Source organism: Vipera ursinii (genome assembly GCF_947247035.1).
Source record: "Vipera ursinii genome assembly, chromosome: 5".
Classification (NCBI taxonomy): Eukaryota; Metazoa; Chordata; class Lepidosauria; order Squamata; family Viperidae; genus Vipera; species Vipera ursinii.
The window spans coordinates 60,116,213-60,135,152 of NC_139518.1; the positions used below are offsets into that span (position 1 = coordinate 60,116,213).

The following is an 18,940-nucleotide window of genomic DNA, read 5'->3' on the forward strand; positions in this document are numbered from 1 at the left end:
CTTTTGAACGGAATTCTTACTAAAATGAAGGAACCTCTGATCACAAGTGGGAGAAGGGGGTGTTAGATCATGCAGAAATCCTACTTTATGTGAAATCTTCGCTTCCTAGTGGAAGCTTCCTGATTAACATGTGTTTTTAACTCCTAGCTCTTGGTTAAAGAAGAGTCAGTTTTATACTGGGGCTTCCCTTCGTTTTTCCAGGATCTGCTGAGGGACAGCAGAGCCTCCGGATTAAGGAGGTTTGCAATCGTGCTCCCCTTTTATGCGTCTGCCAAATAGGTAGATAGATGAGTGCACATTGATTTGGTTTGAGGTACCGGCTTTGGGATTGAGAACCTCGCAGCCAACAGACACATAGCTTCTCTTTACTGCCGCCTAGCGATCACTCGGATCTTTGCAGTTAGATGTGCCAGCCGCAACTTAAATTTTGAAACGGCATTCGGGTCTGAAGTTGAAGTCCGAAGTACGCCCCGATGAAGGGGAAAAGAAAAAAAAAACCACACACCCGCAAACTTAAATCTGTGGTTTCTAACAAGTTCTCCCCCAGGTTGCTTTTGCTCCGAGGCTGACAGCGCCGCGTGAAAACCAAACTCTAGAAAGGAGGTAACTGACGTTGAAGGGAAACGCCCATTTCCCCCCTCCCCCCCCGACTTGAAAGCAAAAGGCGACCAACGAGAAACTGGAGCGCATTGCATGCCGGACGTTGTAGTCTTAGCTTCGCGGAGCGTTGCTGGTCTGCCCAGTGCGTACCGCTGAGTTATTCAAACCAGCCAATCCCGCCCAGGGAGCTGGTTTGTCGGCGCTGAGGCTGCTGGGGAGAATCGGTCGGGTGAATTTGCGCGCGCGCGGGGGCTTGTGTGTTCTACGTCTGTTGAGCGGAAGAGTGGCGGCGCGGGAGGCGTCCCTCGGTGTAACCCTGGAGGACAAGGTAATAGGGGGTGGGGGTGGGGGTGGGGGGCTCGCGGTGGGGTAGAGGCTTCCCTATCGGTATTAGTCCTTCAAATCGAGAGAGCGTTCCATGAATACCGGAAGTAGGCCTTTTGATCCATCCCCACGTTACTACAGTTGAGGGTCCCTTCCTTCCTTCCTTCCTTCCTTCCTTCCTTCCTTCCTTCCTTCCTTCCTTCCTTCCTTCCTTCCTTCCTTCCTTCCTTCCTTCCTTCCTTCCTTCCTTCCTTCCCTCCCTCCCTCCCTCCTTCCTTCCTTCCTTCCTTCCTTCCTTCCTTCCTTCCTTCCCTCCCTCCCTCCCTCCTTCCTTCCTTCCTTCCCTCCCTCCTTCCTTTCCTTCCTTCCTTCCTTCCTTCCTTCCTTCCTTCCCTCCCTCCCTCCCTCCCTCCCTCCCTCCTTCCTTCCTTCCTTCCTTCCTTCCTTCCTTCCCTCCCTCCCTCCCTCCCTCCCTCCTTCCTTCCTTCCTTCCTTCCCTCCCTCCCTCCCTCCCTCCTTCCTTCCTTCCTTCCTTCCTTCCCTCCCTCCTTCCCTCCCTCCCTCCCTCCTTCCTTTCCTTCCTTCCTTCCCTCCCTCCCTCCCTCCCTCCCTCCTTCCTTCCTTCCTTCCTTCCTTCCCTCCCTCCCTCCTTCCTTCCTTCCATCCCTCCCTCCCTCCCTCCTTCCTTTCCTTCCTTCCTTCCTTCCCTCCCTCCCTCCCTCCTTCCCTCCCTCCCTCCTTCCTTCCTTCCCTCCCTCCCTCCCTCCTTCCTTCCTTCCCTCCCTCCTTCCTTCCTTCCTTCCTTCCTTCCTTCCCTCCCTCCCTCCCTCCCTCCTTCCTTCCTTCCTTCCCTCCCTCCCTCCCTCCTTCCTTCCTTCCTTCCTTCCCTCCCTCCTTCCTTCCTTCCTTCCCTCCCTCCCTCCCTCCCTCCTTCCTTCCTTCCTTCCTTCCTTCCCTCCCTCCCTCCCTCCCTCCCTCCCTCCCTCCCTCCTTTCCTTCCTTCCTTCCTTCCTTCCTCCCTCCCTCCCTCCCTCCCTCCCTTCCTTCCTTCCTTCCTTCCTTCCTTCCTTCCTTCCTTCCTCGTTGCAGTTTATTTATTTTGGGACTTATATGCCACCCTATCTCCCGAAGGACTCAGGGCAGCTAACAACAATAAAAGACAATAATACAGAGGTTAAAAGAAAATTAAATTAATGGCCCCTGTAGAATAAATTAATTAAAATTAAAATAAGTTAAAAATTAAAAACATAATTAAAATCCCTGTCAGTCCAGGTCAGCCTGATGGAAAAGTAGTGTTTTGAGGCCGAGGTGAAAGGACCGGAGATCTGGGGCCATCCCTAGCTCAGGGGGGAGCTGGTTCCATAGGGCCATTAATTAGTTGAGGGCCCCTGCTCCCTTCCCTTCCCTTCCTTTCCTCGATCCTCGTTACTGGAATTGAGGCCCTTCCCTTCCCATGTTTCTGGCGTTGAGGGCCCCGGTTTCTTTCCTTCCCTCTCTCCCTCGCTTTTCTCTTTAAGGCTTCCTAAGTCAGGGCAGATTTTCTTCTGTGGGAAGGTAGGAAGGCCACTCACACAGGTCATCATCGGCATCCTGGGGTGGATCGTGGGCCGTCTGGTAAACGAGAAAGGTATACAGGTAAACTGTTGTGTAAGTTCACTTAGTGACCGTTTGGAGTTGCAGTGGCACTGAAAAAAAGTGACCTGTGGCCGTTTTTCACACTTGTGACTGCTGCAAGGCTCCCCATGGTCACGTGATTTGGATGTTTTTTGACAACTGGTTCATCACTTAGGATGGCTGCAGTGTCCTGTGGCGGGGGGGGGGAAATCATGTCACCCGCTTTTGCAATCTTCTGTCAAGCAAAGTCAATGACTGTGTTATTAACTTAACCACAGCGATTCACTTAACAAATGTTAGCAAGAAAAGTAAAAAAAAATGGAGCAAAACTCACTTAACAATTTTCTCATTTAAAAACGTAAATGGGGACTTAACTGTACCTAAAGCAGCTGTTCTGATCCGTCATTGTAATAAAGGATTTATGCTATGGCAGATTTTCTTCATCCGGAGCCCTTTAGAAATGTTAGGGCCACAACTTCCAGAATCTTCATATTAGGAGAAAGTCAATCCAGGGTGATAAAAGACAGAATGAATTTTAGAAAAAATGGTTCTGAAGTTGAAGAGGTGAAGGGCTACTAGAGCTCGTTGTAAACATTTGGACAATCTCTTGATGGCAGGCAGGTATTAAGACTTTGCTGTCATTTACAGTAGGATTATCCAGGTTTTTATAGGCCAGATTTGGCAATCCCAATACTAAAAGTATGAAAGATAAGAGCTCCTGCTTTGCAGGTGCATTTTTTGTTTTTTAAAAAATTAAAGCCCCATTCTGTTTATCTGAACTTTGTTATGTGGTTTTCTGTTTGTTTTTTCCTTTCAATATTTATTTTAAGAGCATTAGTGGTATATATCTAGTGGAGTCAATTAGATCTAGTGGCTTACTAGACTAGAAACTGAGAGACTGAGTTCTAGTTCAGTTTTAGTCATGAAAGCCAGCTGGGTGACCTTGGGTCAGCCATACACCTATGGAGTCTGCTGGTTTGAAAAGTAATCCAGGTTAACTGCATTTCCATCTCTCGCTGACCATATTAGTAATGGACTGATTTGCAGGTTTGTTACAAGCTGCAAAATAGCATTTCAGATACTATTACTAGAGAGAATGCCTCTCATAAATTTTATGTGTACAGTGGACTGTTTTTATATAAGTTTTTTTAATTTCATTGTTTGCTTTTTAAGTAATTGATACACTTTAGTAATACAAGCTAAATAATGATGATCAATGCATTTGAAAACTGCTTTTGGGCTAGAATGTTTTCTTTTTTTTAAGTTTAAATCAATTGGAACATAATTTTTACAGAATATAAATGCCACACGTATACCAGTAGAAGAGAATATATGTACCTCAGCATTGAACTGTGTGAAGTCCTTGGTGCTCTCTGAGCTTTGCTGTTCGCTTGTAGTCGTTTCATTATTCATCTAGGTAACATCAGTGCAATATATTACCAGTGGCATGCATATCAGTGTCACTGATAATGTTACCTAGTTGGATGATGAAACGTCTGCAAGCAAATAACCAACCTCAGGGAGCACTGCCACAAATATTCTTACTGTAAAATTACACCCATAAAAATTAACAAGAAATATAATAGCAATATTAGAAAGTTCTTCAGTTAAATTCATACTGTGGAGGTGCATGTTATAGTATTATACAGCTAAGTATTAAGAATTTTGTAATGAAATGATGACTAGATAATCATAATTGCACTTCCAAACATGTTTAGCTAGAAATTTTAAGCAATAATTACGCATCTAACTTTACACAATCTTATCAGATGACTGGATCAAATGAATTTAAGCTGAACCAACCTCCAGAAGATGGAATCTCATCGGTGAAATTCAATCCAAACACATCTCAGTTTTTGCTTGTTTCTTCTTGGGACACATCTGTTCGATTGTATGATGTTCCTGCCAATACCATGAGACTCAAGTATCAACACACTGGAGCAGTACTTGACTGTGCTTTTTATGTAAGTTTTTTTCTTCTTATATTTTGAAATTTAAAAGTACCAAGAAAACACAAAGGAAATAATTAGTTCATCTAATACAGGGGTGTCAAACTCAATTTCATGGAGGGCCGCATCAGCATTGTGGTTGCCCTCAGGGGGCCAGGTGGGCGTGGCCTACTGGGTGGGCGTGGCCTACTGGGTGGGCGTGGCTAGAGTGCATATGGCCTACTGGGTGGGCGTGGCCAGCTCTACATCGTTTGCATCAAGGGTGCCTATGGGGGCCTGGGCAGGAGTGGGACAGATCTGAGGGTCTCTGGCAGGAGGAGGGTCTCTGGGCCAGGGCCAAGGCAGTGGGGGCTGTTCCCTCACTGTTTCCAGGATGGCTCCTTGTGTTTGACATGTCTGATCTAATAGATGATTAGAACTTTGGGCTGGACAGTATTCTGTAACATGTATTAGCATTTTGCACATGTGTGGGCTTTTTTGCTCTTCCTTTCTAGAAATAATCTGTATTATCATCAAAAATCTTTGCATTACTACATGGGCTATTCTTTAACCAGGCCTTCAATTAATTGATGAAAATATGAATTAAGTGTGTTACGTATTGGTATAATTCTTGGTGTTTTTCTTTACATAAGCAATCTGCCATATATTTTACAATAATAAAAAAGGTTTTTTTTGTAATTTAGGAAATTGAAAAAAGGCAAGTTCCAGGCTGATTATAAATAACAAAAGTGATCTTGTAAACTGAAGAGGGCAACTATCTAAAAGAGAACAAGGATGAAAAGTTGGAGGAGAAAAACAAAATTCTTCCTATTAGTTGCCATAATGTTCAACTGTAATTTTTTTTCTTGTTTCATTCTTAAAGTCTAAGCAGCAGGAAGAGTGAGGGTGACAACTTAAAAGGGGTAAAAGCTGAAATCTAGATCTGTTGCTGACTTTCTGCTTTACAGCCTGGTGGAATTACTGTTAACTAGCTGATAGTTGAAGGGACGCGGTGGCTCAGTGGGTTAGGACGCTGAGCTTGTCGATCAGAAGGTCGGCAGTTTGGCGGGTCGAATCCCGAGTGCCGCGTAGTAGAGTGAGCGCCTGTTACTCGTCCCAGCTTCTGCCAACCTAGCAGTTCGAAAGCACGTAAAAAATGCAAGTAGAAAAATAGGGATCACTACGGTGGGAAGGTAACAGCGTTCCGTGTGTCTTTGGCGTCTAGTCATGCCGGCCACATGACCACGGAGACGTCCTCGGACAAGCGCTGGCTCTTCGGCTTTGAAACGGAGATGAGCACCGGCCCTTAGAGTTGGAAACGACTAGCATGTATATGTGGGGGAACCTTCAGCTGATAGTTGAGCAAGAACAGAGTGCAGATTGTTTCTCAGAGGTGCTGGAATAATTTGTTCCCTTGTTCTTTAATTGTGTAGCAAGTTGGAATGGTTTTTGCTAGATGACTGTTGAAGGATGATTAAGAGAGGGTAATGGAATAGCCTTATTTCCACTCTTCCCTTTTACTTTGCATCTTAGAGTGGCTCCCAGATAATTGGTTGGCTGTATTGAAAATTTTGAAATAAGTCAATATACAGTTAAGTAAATCAAAATAAAATTGAATTAACGACAGGTAACTAGTCAAATTGGCCTGGTCACAATTGTTAATGTACATCTAAGTAGGAAATCATTTTTATGTCACTTCATAATAATTTATTCTTTCTCATATAATTGCTGCATCTTAGGCTAAGTTTAATTATTATTAAGTTTTTTTGCATATGATAATCTTGATACATACAAGGCCATCTTAGCTCATTGGAGGAAAATCTCTGAAATGTGGTTTGATGATACTTTATTAGAAGTAGCCCAAATTACATAAATAGTGGATAGTTTGTTTTCAGTTTTTCAGAACATTTAATCAGACAATGTGCTATATCAGTAAGGGGTGGGAGAAAGCAAAACAGTTCAAAGCTTTGACAGAACCAAAGCTGTGAGATCTGTAGGTCACTTAATCCTAAAGTGATGACTCTGACACAGAGATTGGTAGACCTTAATCCAACTAATATGTTGACAAATGTGTTGAATGAGAACTTACATTTTAGTCTTTATTTTTGCAATGTGTTTGGGCTACTGATTGAAAATAAACTTATCTGTAGTAAGTCCAAGGTACTGAAACTGAGCTGAGTTACTATTCCTTCCTCATATACTTTGAAGACCCTGCATAACTTTCCTGATGTTTTCTGCTTATGTGGGTTTTTTTGGCATTACCATAAAATAACACAGGAACCTAGTCACAATAATTGGAGAGCAACTATATTCCCAGAACCCCAAAGTATGCAACATTTATATGCCTTACAGCTTTATATGTGACATTGGAGGGAAAAGTGGCTTTTACCATGTTTATTCTGCAATTATAGAACCTGTAAATAACTTTGTTTTGAAGGACCCTACACATGCCTGGAGTGGAGGATTAGATCGGCAGCTGAAAATGCATGACTTGAACACTGATCAAGGTAAAACTAACCTGATAGCATCATAGAGTTTGCAGACAGAAAACATATCAGGCTTCAATAGTTGAATCAGGAGAGGAGCCATCCATGACTTATTATCTGAGAATAAACTTCCATACAGTCCTTATTTCTGAGTCAACATATGGGACTTCAATATAATTCAACAAAATAGAAAAATCTGGCCAAATTTCATAAATTATTGCTATAGATGTTTTTGAAAGGAAATGTTTTATTTCTTCTCTATAAATCCAACTGCAGTGTATTTTTTATTTATTTAAACACTATGTTATTTAACAAACATGGGGCGGTGACAACCAATATTATGTCTCAAACTAGACAGTGATTGTTTTGCTTATTCTCTCTTTTCTAGGTTGTATTCGCAGCAAATTAATGTCCTAGGCTTCCTCCTCACAATATTCTCTTTGCTGAGATTGTGGGAAATAGGTATTCATTCATCTATAAATTGGAACACCATGCCAATGAGTACCCCAGTATTTGACAGATACTGCCAAATTATGTTATGTTAAATTACTGTCTTTCAGCTAAAACAAAGAGAAACTTTGAAATATTTTTTTAAAGTGGACTTTTTCTATTTGGTCGACTTTTTCTTTGAAAAATTTTCATGATTTTCTCAGATTTTTTAAAAAATTGCAGGCTAAAGGTGCCATCTGAAGAAAGCCGCTTACTAAGTGATACCTGATACCTGAGTAGAGTATATAATTGCAAAATATTAAAATTATAAAGAGTGTATTTTCAAAAGCCCAACCTCATTATTTTAAAAACTGATAATTTATTTTTAACCTTTGTTGTGAACTATGATCAGGCACTTAGATTTTGGAAGCGTACAAGCTGAATGAAATGAGATCGTATGAGATAAATAAATAAGAACTTTCCGTAAGAGTTTTTGCATAAATTGAAGATATTGGAAAGCTTGGCTGTAACTCTGAAGGAAAAAGCTATTAAAGCGATAAAAGATTTTAAACTAAAAATTGTATTAAACATCCCGGTAAAAGCTTCTAAACAGTTTAATACTATTATGTTGATAAATTGAATAGTAATATAGGACGAAGGAGCTTATTAACAATGGTTTGTTGAAATTGTTTTGTATCTGAAATAGCGGCAAAGGCATGCACTAATGTCATGCCACATTCACCAATTATTAGATCTTCCTGATAAGCTGTTCATGACTAGAATTTTCAGTTGCATCCAGCAGTTAGGTGCGTAAATCTCTTTTATTCATTTGAAAATCTCTGCATGGGCACCAACTTTCCTGCTAAGCTTCTTTGAAGTAGTGAGTTGATACCTATTAGTCTACATTTAACACTTCAGGAGTGTATATCTGTTGTAAAGATTAGAGGATCAAACATTCCTTAAAGGATGCCCCAGCATCTAGATAGATTAATGAATGGCTGGTCAAACCGTGATACTTGTGCGTGAATATTGCCTTAATCTTTTTATTACATTTCACTATCCTTGTATCTAGTAAAGCTAAATGCATTATTTTTTCCCCAAACAGAAAATCTTGTTGGCAGTCATGATGCTCCTATAAGATGTGTTGAATATTGTCCAGAAGTGAATGTAATGGTAACAGGAAGTTGGGATCAGACAGTCAAGTTATGGGATCCAAGAACACCTTGTAATGCAGGAACATTTTCTCAGCCTGAAAAGGTTTGTCCTTGTTATTTAGAGTGCTACACATAATTTCAATATGGATTAATTCTATTGATTACTATAGATATATATCAAAAAACATACAATTGCATAGAGAGTTAAAATTAATGAGCACAATAGAGATGTGCAAAACTTTTCTATGAATGGAACATTTGCAGAACAATGTATCTGGATGTTCCAAACTAATATGATCAGCAGGAAAAATAGAATGCTCAATATTCTCAAGAATTTTCCCGTGGACCAGTAAGATTTGCATGCAACTAAAATGTATTTGAGCAATTAAAAGTTAATATCTCCCATATTAGGTCATTGTTTTGGGATTATACATTGTGAAATCTCCTTTTCCTATTCAGGAGAAAAACAGGAGAAAACTGGAGATTTACCTTTGGTTAGAGTGCTTATTTGTATGTTTGTTCTGTCTTTGAGTCAGACTTGATCCCTGGTAAATGGAAAAAAAATCAATGCAGTTTTTAAAGTAGCACTTTCAGAAGTTACTTCGTAAGTCTGAGAGGGAGAGACTGGTTTAAGATCACCCAGCTGGCTTTCACAATTTCCTTGCTCCTACTCCAACATCTTAATCAGTAGACCAAACAGGATCTCTTAAGGTGTACTAATCAGCTTTAAAATGTCAGATATATAACAAAGTCATGGTTTAATTAAATTTCCATTCCTGAGTGCTAAATTGTACTTTTTCTATTCTTAAAGGAGTTAGTTTGTGTAAACCAGTAATATAGTTAGTTAGCCAAGGGATAATATTCAGCATAAAAGTATTCCTTGTATACAGTATGAACTGTAACACTTATTCCTTAGTCGCTTAGTTAAGTCCTTATCAGAGCTTTGCCTAGGATTCCTTAGGGGTTGGTTATCAGACACTTGTTTCATTTCCACATGAACCACTGAGAAAGATCATCTGTCAATTCTGGGTCTGTCATCACTAGTAAGCTATTAAAGGTGTGGTAGAACTTGAGCTCGTAGGAAATTGTTTATATGTGGCTATCTTTGCAGTAATAAAATGTCACTGTCAAACTTGTGTCATAATATAGTTTATTTTTTAGCCGTACTATTAATTGGAACAAGTCTTAATTTGTTGCCTTTGGGAACTATTGTATATGTTATTGTATGAGATTAGGATTAGATAATTTGTCAGAATCCATTTATATCACATTTCATAATTGTATAGGTAGAACAATGTGTTATTTCTGGGGATTCTGCCATCTCTCCGAGGGGGGGGGAGAGGATGGTTGCTAAAGCGATTTTGAAACAACAGGGAATGTTTTAACTGGGGAAAGGAGGGGGACAGACAGGTCTGGATTGCATCTTCATTTACAACTGAAAAGGAAAGCAATAACCATAAAACCAAGGAGAGTTCCCTTTCCCATGGAAGGCCCTGACACCTAGCAACTGATGAGAGCCTGACCAAATGGATGAGGGGAGGGGCTGAAATGGGAATGCTTTATATAGGATTGAAATGTAACTTTTGTCAGATTCCGTCTTGTATTGCCACAATCGATTCCATCCTAGTAAACATTTTCCTTTTGGACTAAACTTGCATCCAAGAGTTCTTATTTCCTAAGATGTGGATTGAGGTGGGTCCTGACATATTTCATTTAAATAGATACAATTAATTTGAACATTTCTATGGTAGAATAAATTCCTTAGAATATCCTTGGCCATATTTATCTTTTATCTTAACATTTATATTTTTTTACTAGAATGAGACTTCTGACTACAGGTAGTCCTCAACTTAAAACAGTTCATTTCTTGACCGTTCAAAGTTAACAACGGCACTAAAAAAAGCGACTTACAACCATTTTTCACATGACGGTTGCAGCATCCCCATGGTTATGTGATCAAAATTCCGACACTTGGCAAGTAGTTCATCTTTAAGATGGTTGCGGGTGTCCAGGATTGTGTAAGCACCTTTTGTGCCCTTCCGATAAGCAAAGTCAATGGGAAGCCAGATTCACTTAACAGCCATGTTAACTAACTTAACAAATGCAATGATTCACTTAACAATTGTGGTAAGAAAGGTCATAAAATGTGGCAAAATTCACTTAACTAATGTCTCACTTAGCAATATAAATTTTGGGCTCCATTGTTCTTTGGGCCTATTTGGAAAGCACATTTGTTTAATATCTTGGAAATGCTGGCAAGTGTTTGATTCTTGGTATACTAAACTCTAGCAGCCCATATATTAAAATTCGGTATGCTAATGCAAAATTTGCATCGTTTTTTTTTCAAGGTATATACATTATCTGTATCTGGTGACAGATTGATAGTGGGAACAGCTGGTCGAAGAGTTCTGGTGTGGGATTTACGGAACATGGGCTATGTTCAGCAGAGAAGAGAATCAAGTCTTAAATATCAGACCCGTTGCATCAGGGCATTTCCCAACAAACAGGTATTTAACTTGTATAGCAATATTTCATATTTAAGCTTGTTGAATGAAACATACTGTTGTTACTTCAGCTGTCTCCTGGCTTATTGAAACTTCCAAATTTTGCTGTTTTTCTTTGGGTTTGTATGTGTGTAGACATGCCCAGAGTTGTTTTGAAATTAGTCAGTTTAGAAATTTGATGAATCAGTGTATGGGAATTCAGTTCAATTAATGTACAGAAAATATTGCAATATTATGTTTAATATTTGTTTTATTTTCCTAAAAGTTAGGCTTTCAGAAAATGCATAAAGCTACTTGCTTAGGAGCCCTTTCTAGATTGGCTTTTTCCTGGTCCTGTCAACACTATGAAGAAAATTAACCTTGAAACAAGAGAGTCTTTATTTTGGTTACTGTACCATTATTTTTGATGGGATTCAGTGTAGCATCTAATTATTATTTTCTAATCCTTTGGTAGAAGAAAAAAGGAGGAAACAAATTGTCCTCTTGATTAAAAAGTAGTAAGCAGTCCTAGAAGTAGATTTCTTTTTTAACACAGTGAAGGCATTAATTTTATTTATTATTTGTGGGCAAATACATTCCCTAATTAATGAAGTCTTTGGGAAGGCTTTTCATTTCTGAAAAGGTGTTGGGATATATTCCTGTTTCCAAGATTTCTGAATTAATCTTTCTCAGTAGACATGAAGTAGGAAATTATCTCCATCTTTGGAACCTTTGATTTCACAGGATACGTACATGATACATTTTGAAGCGCACAGATGTAGCTTGCGATAGAAGTATTTATACAAAAGAAAACTTTACATAGTTGTTTGTGACAATGACTAAAGGATCGCTATGTGTTCGATAGGGTTATGTGTTAAGCTCCATAGAAGGTCGGGTTGCAGTTGAATATTTGGACCCAAGTTTGGAGGTGCAGAAGAAAAAATATGCTTTCAAATGCCACAGATTGAAGGAGAATAACATTGAGCAGATTTACCCTGTCAATGCCATCTCTTTTCATAATGTCCATAACACATTTGCTACAGGTAATTATTTTCTTATTGTATCACTGATAGTAGATACTCAGATCTAATTTGTATGGGTAGTGATCCTGGTTTCATATGCAATATTGTATCCATTTTATTATTTATTTGGTAGCTAAGCAGCAGACACAGGTTTCTATTTATTTTTCTTCCAGAACAACTGCTCTGTTCAGCAGTTTGACTTGTCTAGAGTTATGCAATGAGTTCCAGTGAGAGGTAGCTTAGAACTTGGATTCTCCAGAAAGCCCTGAACCATTTTATGATCTTTGTATAGAAAATATGATATTGTGAAGTCTTGGGCCAGTATTTAGCCCCTGAACCTCTTTTAATTGGCCATAACCGCAGTTCCTGAACATTTGCAGCAAGTTAAATTGAAGGGGGGGGGGGAGAGTACAGAGTGTAATGGCATTTGAACTAATTGAGTTGCACTGATTTCAGATTGTTGGCTTGTTTCTTTTCTGGATTTTTGTTCTCTTGTAGATAAAATTGATAAAATCTTTTGCACTAACCTTAAAAATTTGTACTAAGGCTACAGAAGAATGTAAAATTAGTTCCTAATAACTCCCTTCTTACACATCTATTTGTAGGTGGCTCTGATGGCTTTGTCAATATTTGGGATCCGTTCAACAAAAAAAGACTCTGCCAATTTCATCGGTACCCTACCAGTATAGCTTCACTAGCTTTCAGTAATGATGGGACTACTCTTGCAATAGCATCCTCATATATGTATGAAATGGATGACATTGAACATCCTGAAGATGGTATTTACATTCGCCAAGTGACTGATGCAGAAACAAAACCCAAGTAAGTATGCTCCACCCATACTTGAATTGCTCTAAGTCAGGGGTGTCAAACTCAATTTCATTGAGGGCCGCATCAGCATTGTGGTTGCCCTCAGGGGACCAGGTGGGTGTGGCCAGGTTGGGCGTGGCCTACTGGGTGGGCATGGCTAGAGTGCGTATGGCCTACTGGGTGGGCGTGGCCAGCTCTACATCGTTCGCATCAAGGGTGCCTATGGGGGCCTGTGCAGGAGTGGGACAGATCTGAGGGTCTCTGGCAGGAGGAGGGTCTCTGGGCCAGGGCCAAGGCAGTGGGGGCCGTTCCCTCACTGTTTCCAGGATGGCTTCGCGGGCCACATGAAACCACTTCGCGGGCCGAATCCGGCCCCCGGGCCTTGTGTTTGACATGTCTGCTCTAAGTCAGACATGTCAAACTGGTGACGTCATGTGATGTTGCGCAACGTATCGGGACAGTTTTGCCATTGCTGGCAATGGGGTGGATGCGGCTTCTGTGTGACGTGTCTGGCCTTTGGGCTGGCAGTTTGACACCCTTGCTGTAAGTCCTTATTGCAGGTTTGATTATTTTCTTCAATTCATGCATAGCATTGTTGATTACTGTGGAAAGTACATTTTCACCGTAAGACTGGAATTGATTTTATCTTCTCTCCAAACTCTCGATGTCTGTAGGCTATTAGGTAACTGAGGGATAAAATTATTTGTTTTAGGGAAGGAGATCAAATTTCTTTCTTTCTGAATGAACTATTATACAAAATTGTACTATTTCTGGCTTATTGCTTTCAAATGAAGCTGAAGAAGCAAAGATCACTACTGTGAGCAAAGCTGATTATGTAGGATTTCAAAATATTGACTGTCATTTTTGCATGTGGGTCAGCTCTTAACTTTAATATGTGGAGCTTGAATTAGATACAGCAGTTGTGTAAATCACACACACACACACACACACACACACACACACACACACACAAAATTTTTAAATTCTTTGATATCCAAAATTATGCCACAACTGGTAACACAGACAAAATGGGGAGGTGCACAGACTTCATATATGTACTCTCAAACTAAATATATTGTGAGGTGTTTTTTTCATCATCAGTGCTATTTAGTTATATTGTTTCTAGTGCATATTAAAATAAGAAAATGCATTGCAAATGCTTGTAAGCTTTGAAAATAGGTTACTGATTACTGTCAATAGCCCACAAGTATCTGACTGCTATTGGTGTATGGACCTTTTGGAAGGAAAGGTAGGGCATGTACGCACATAAAATTGCCTGAATGCCTTTAGGAAAGCTAAATCTCTTAATATAAAACCGGAACAGTCACATATTATATTAGAAAAAAGAGAAGGACATGTGCAGTTTGCAATTTAGAGCTTTTGTTTCAATAAGATTTCATTTTTGCTTAGGCTTTTTATTATTTTGAATTCTTGTGATTGGGAAAGCTTTGAATCATCTTCCTAAACTCTGCCTGTTGAAGAGACTGTGTGAATCACATTGTGTATATATATATTTTGCTCATTAAAACTTGTAATTGGACCAAAAGTATCTCATAGTCTGGTAATTTGAAATTTAACCTGATTACTGCATTTTGGGATAGAATTTATGGAAGGCTATTACAGTGATATTTCCAAAATTAATTAGTTCAATTGGAATGATGCAAATCACTCAAGCAAAAGAACTAGGGTTATGAAGAATGTCTAGATTTCAAGGATTATTTACTTATTTCACTTATAAAATGCATTGTTTATTCCCCCCCCCCAAAAAAAAACCCAAATAAAAAATCCTAAACCCGATTCCTAACGGCAATAAAAGATTGAAGTGATGACATTTCCATAGGTTAATATAAAACTTCATGGTGGTCTGTTCCCTGACACCACTGGATGACATCGCCAGGGCTCGTTGCCTTGGAAGAGTGAGGAAAATTCTCAGGGATGACTCACACCCTGGACGGTATCTCTTTACTCTCCTACCATCGGGTAGCAGATATAGGAGTATAGCCAGCTGCACCAACAGGCTGAAAAACAGCTTTTATCCGTGGGCTGTTAGGCTTTTGAATGGGATATAATCTCTGTGAACTTATGCAGAATTGACTTGGGAGGCCGGTGTGTGGTGTAGTTGGTTCACATGGTGTGGTAGGATGGAGGGTTTGTTGTCACTGTGTGTTGGGGGTAGGGAGCGCGTGGGGGAGGCTCAGCTAATCTCAATGTACACATGTTGTACTTTGACAATAAAGGTTTATTATTATTATGGTGTCCTGGAATTCAGTAGTATGCACATTTGTTTCACTTAGCTGTATGATCTGCTTCAAGCATGTATATAAGTAATATTGCATTTTTTCAAGTCACATTCTTCCAGAACTCTCTTAAAGCAGCAGCACATCACCTTAAAATGGAGCCAGTAAATGTTCATTGCATTACATTACATTCTTAATGTATTCAAACATTCAGTCTGTGTAGAGAGAGACCCCAATAAAAGGTTTTAATATTTTAGTTAGGGGTAACATTGAATAATAATAGATTTTTTCTCTGTGTGAAAATTTGTTACTGTACTTGGATGTATTGTTTAAAAATACTATCAGAAAGAGACAGCATTTCAAAACAGCACTGCAGCAATAGCACTTAGACTTACTGTATTTTATATGTCAATCATAATTCCAAATGTCATATTTTTTTAGTCAGTTTCTTTATTTTTATCTATGATCTGTTATGCTTTGCGTAGACTGCAAAAAATCAGCTTGGTACAAATTGTTTTCACTTATCATATCCTTTTCCTTATGGATATGTTCCTGTAAATTATTTGCATTGTGAGAATTTAACATGGGAAACTCTTAGTGGAGTGAAGACAACCATATGACTTTACATTCAGCTGTTTTGATACTTGTGTTGTGCTTGCTAATTATAGGGATGCTTCATTCTGCTTTTCGAGGAGGTTAATCTGCAATTAAACAATATTTCCTCTTAGCTGTCCATTATTTTCTGAAACAGATGGTTCATCATTTCCTGGGCTGTTAAAAACAGCAAGGTTAAGGTTAGACTCTTGGGAGTTGGTTAGTTTTGAATCTTATTACAGGATGTAGAAGCAAAACTAATAAGAATAGCACTTAATATCATTTTGTGGCTGCAAACAATTATTTATTAGTAAACAATTGATCCCAGAAGGGCAAATTGTTTGAATCGGTAATGAGCTGAGACAAGGCAGAGCATTCTGAATCTGTTTATTTGCAAAATAATTGTAACATAATTGCAATGCATTTAGACAGGCATCTATTTGGACTTGTTTCTATAAATGAATTTCTGAAAGTTTAATTTATTTTTCTACATGTTTATTCCTTTCTTCAACCAGATGCGATAGAAATTTCATAGTGATTCAGTACAATAAACACATTCAATAATAAAATTGATAATAGCTCCTGACTTAACTTTTTCTATTACCATTTCTAAAGTTCTTAATAATGATTCTGTTTTTGATGTATTTTGAAATACAAGGAAACGTTAAACCTTTTTGGGATTTTGTAAAGGTCTGCTGTTTTAGAAAATTAAAAAAAAATATTTAGAACAATACAGAAATGCAATTACATGTCTAAAATCTCTCTCTCTATTGCAGGTCAACTTAATCTTGACCAGAAACTTCTAGCAAAACAAACTAATCCTTTGATTAAATGAAGATGTTTCAATGTTGTCATAATGTTTTCATTGAGTATATTGTAATTTTTTTTAAAAAAAACATAGCCAAGAATTGTTAATTTTTGTTCACCTGATTTTGAAATATTTCTTTAAGCCAGTTCATTCTGTTGAAATGTAACAGTTGAATTTTTGTATAGATTAATGGTGGACTAATTGTTTGAATAAATATTTTCAACCCTCTCTCTCTCTTCCCCCTTCTGTCCTAAAAGTCATATTTTCAACTGGAGTGGTGGTAAATGTTAAGTCCTGAATTTAATAATGGCATTGTTTTTGGTGTACTGGGCTTATACATCAGCAACAACAATATGATGAAGAAAACATTTTTACTTTTTTCAAGCAACTTAAATTTAATGGCTGTAACTCTAACCCTTCCCTGTTTATTTTTTATTGTAATTAAGTTCTGTGGTCAGCACGTTTGTGAAAGTATGTCCTGCAGATTTAAGGAATTTATAGCATAAATTGAAGTTTTATGGTCATTGTTAATTATCAGTGTCTACTTTTGAAATTTGATTCCTTGGAAAAAAGTATATTTTGTCTTTAAACAAGCACCCCAGTTCCACAACAGATATTTGTATCAGATAAAAACAATTGTTTCTACAAAAGTGTTGTTACTTGCAGAATATTAATTTGAGATATAATAAATTCAGGAAAGAATTGTAAATTCTATACGACTAAAATTTAAAATATGTAGACTTTCTTAATTCTTGAAACAATTTTCATTTACAACTAGAATTAAATACTGATGGCAATAAAATATGCAATTAAAAAGTAAAGAGATTGTTAAGAATATTGATCCATAGAATCCATGTGAAAATTTTGATAATTATTTGTAGATCCCAAATTGTGCCTTCTTTGAAACTTTTCCTAAAATTTTATTTTTTTGGGGAGGAAGCTTTGGATATTTCCTTTGTTACTTAAACTTTATTAATCTGATTTTAGGATGTATTTTTCAGTTTTTATTTCCCCCTTCAAAATGTTTTCGGATTACATTAGTGGTTTTTAGAGAGGCATTTTTGGTGATAAAGTTTGTTCACCTTTGCTCTAGAATTAGTAATAGTTTACATAGTTATAGAACAGGTTTGGTATCTATGTTTATTAGTAATCTTTACCACAACATTGGATCGTCTGATTACCTTTCTGTAATTGTCCCAATACCCTAATGGTTAGTTTCTGCCTTGGCTGTGTGATTCAGATATCCCTGAAAATATATTTCAAGAATAAGTATCAACTATTCTGTTTCCATTAAAATTTTTTATCAATGTATCATTCTTCAGCCTTTATTCTGTTAAGTCGCATTTAGCTTTGCTCCAGCTGTAGTCTGTCTAGATGGTCTTCAGATTAATGAAGTAGAAATGAATTGCTTCTGTACTTTCAGAACAATGAAATCTTAGTAGTAAGGGTTATTTTTGAAAGAGAAAGCCTTTCCATTTTATTCCCTTATGAGTCATGAAAATTAATGCATTCCATTTTTTCAGCCATTTGCTATTGCCACAATTCACAGCCTTTGAAAATGATTCTGAAACTGTCAACCGATCAAAGTACTCTACTATAATACTAAACTATAGTATTAGGTATTATAGGAGGCTTATACAGGCCTGCTGCAATCTTTTATACCTTCACTAGAGGCATAACAGAAGGCCAAAATAAGAGTAGGTGAGGCAAAGAATGAAATTCAAACAGAAAGTGATACAAATAGATTGGAGAGTTTAAAGGTACTAAGCCAATAAAATGCCAGTGAAATTCAAATAGCAGAGAAATTGGAAATAGGATAATGTGGGTTAGACATTGATCTATATACCAGATGCCTGTACACATAAATGCTCAGTTAACAAGCCAAATTAAGTGTGTTTTCAGTAGCTTTTTCTGACTAGCATCCATATCCTCATTACCGGGTCAATAGTGGAGGTAAACAAATGGAAATTTGTGAGTATTATAGCAAAGAAGCCTGGTAGGGCAGTGGATAGATAGTTGCATATGCATACAGGTATATGAGGCATTCCTTGTATGAAGAAGCAATTCATCTTTTTATTCTCTGAACATAGGGGAAAATGTCACAAACGTTGTGTAATACACAGTAATCTTGCTTTTAGCTGTATGAGATAAGGCAGAATGATTCCTGAGCAGTGTAACTGAGCTCTACAAATCTTTTTTAAATGATAGCCTTTTGTTGAAGATTAGAGAGTTTTCCAGAACATAGAATCATACTGACCATTCTAATATTCCTTCCATCATCCCAGGCTGCACACAGGTAAAAATGTTACAAGATGTCTCTGAAAAGACTATCACACTGTCTTTATATTTGTATCCCAAATGCTGTGCTGCCACATTTCAACAAACATATTCTGATGGATTAATTAGGGTAATTTTAATATGTGTAAAATTTATAGTTTAAACCCACTGAAT

At 38.2% G+C, this 18,940-nt stretch overlaps 1 protein-coding gene across 2 annotated transcripts; it reads left to right on the forward strand.

Annotated features, from left to right (window-relative positions):
• Positions 1-834: 834 nt before the first annotated feature.
• On the forward strand, positions 835-16,717 carry BUB3 (BUB3 mitotic checkpoint protein; the record flags this gene model as incomplete). 2 transcript variants are annotated; one of them, XM_083364533.1, is made up of 8 exons in its annotated part: positions 835-928; positions 4,308-4,502; positions 6,904-6,973; positions 8,487-8,638; positions 10,884-11,042; positions 11,884-12,061; positions 12,646-12,862; positions 16,458-16,717. In XM_083364533.1, exons 2-8 carry the CDS (start codon positions 4,308-4,310, stop codon positions 16,465-16,467), a joined length of 981 nt encoding a protein of 326 aa, XP_083220659.1. In that variant the 5' UTR covers positions 835-928. The 2 variants fall into 2 exon arrangements, with proteins under 2 accessions (XP_083220659.1, XP_083220660.1); XM_083364534.1 differs by lacking the exon at positions 16,458-16,717 and having other exon boundaries at positions 12,646-12,866.
• Positions 16,718-18,940: the final 2,223 nt, after the last annotated feature.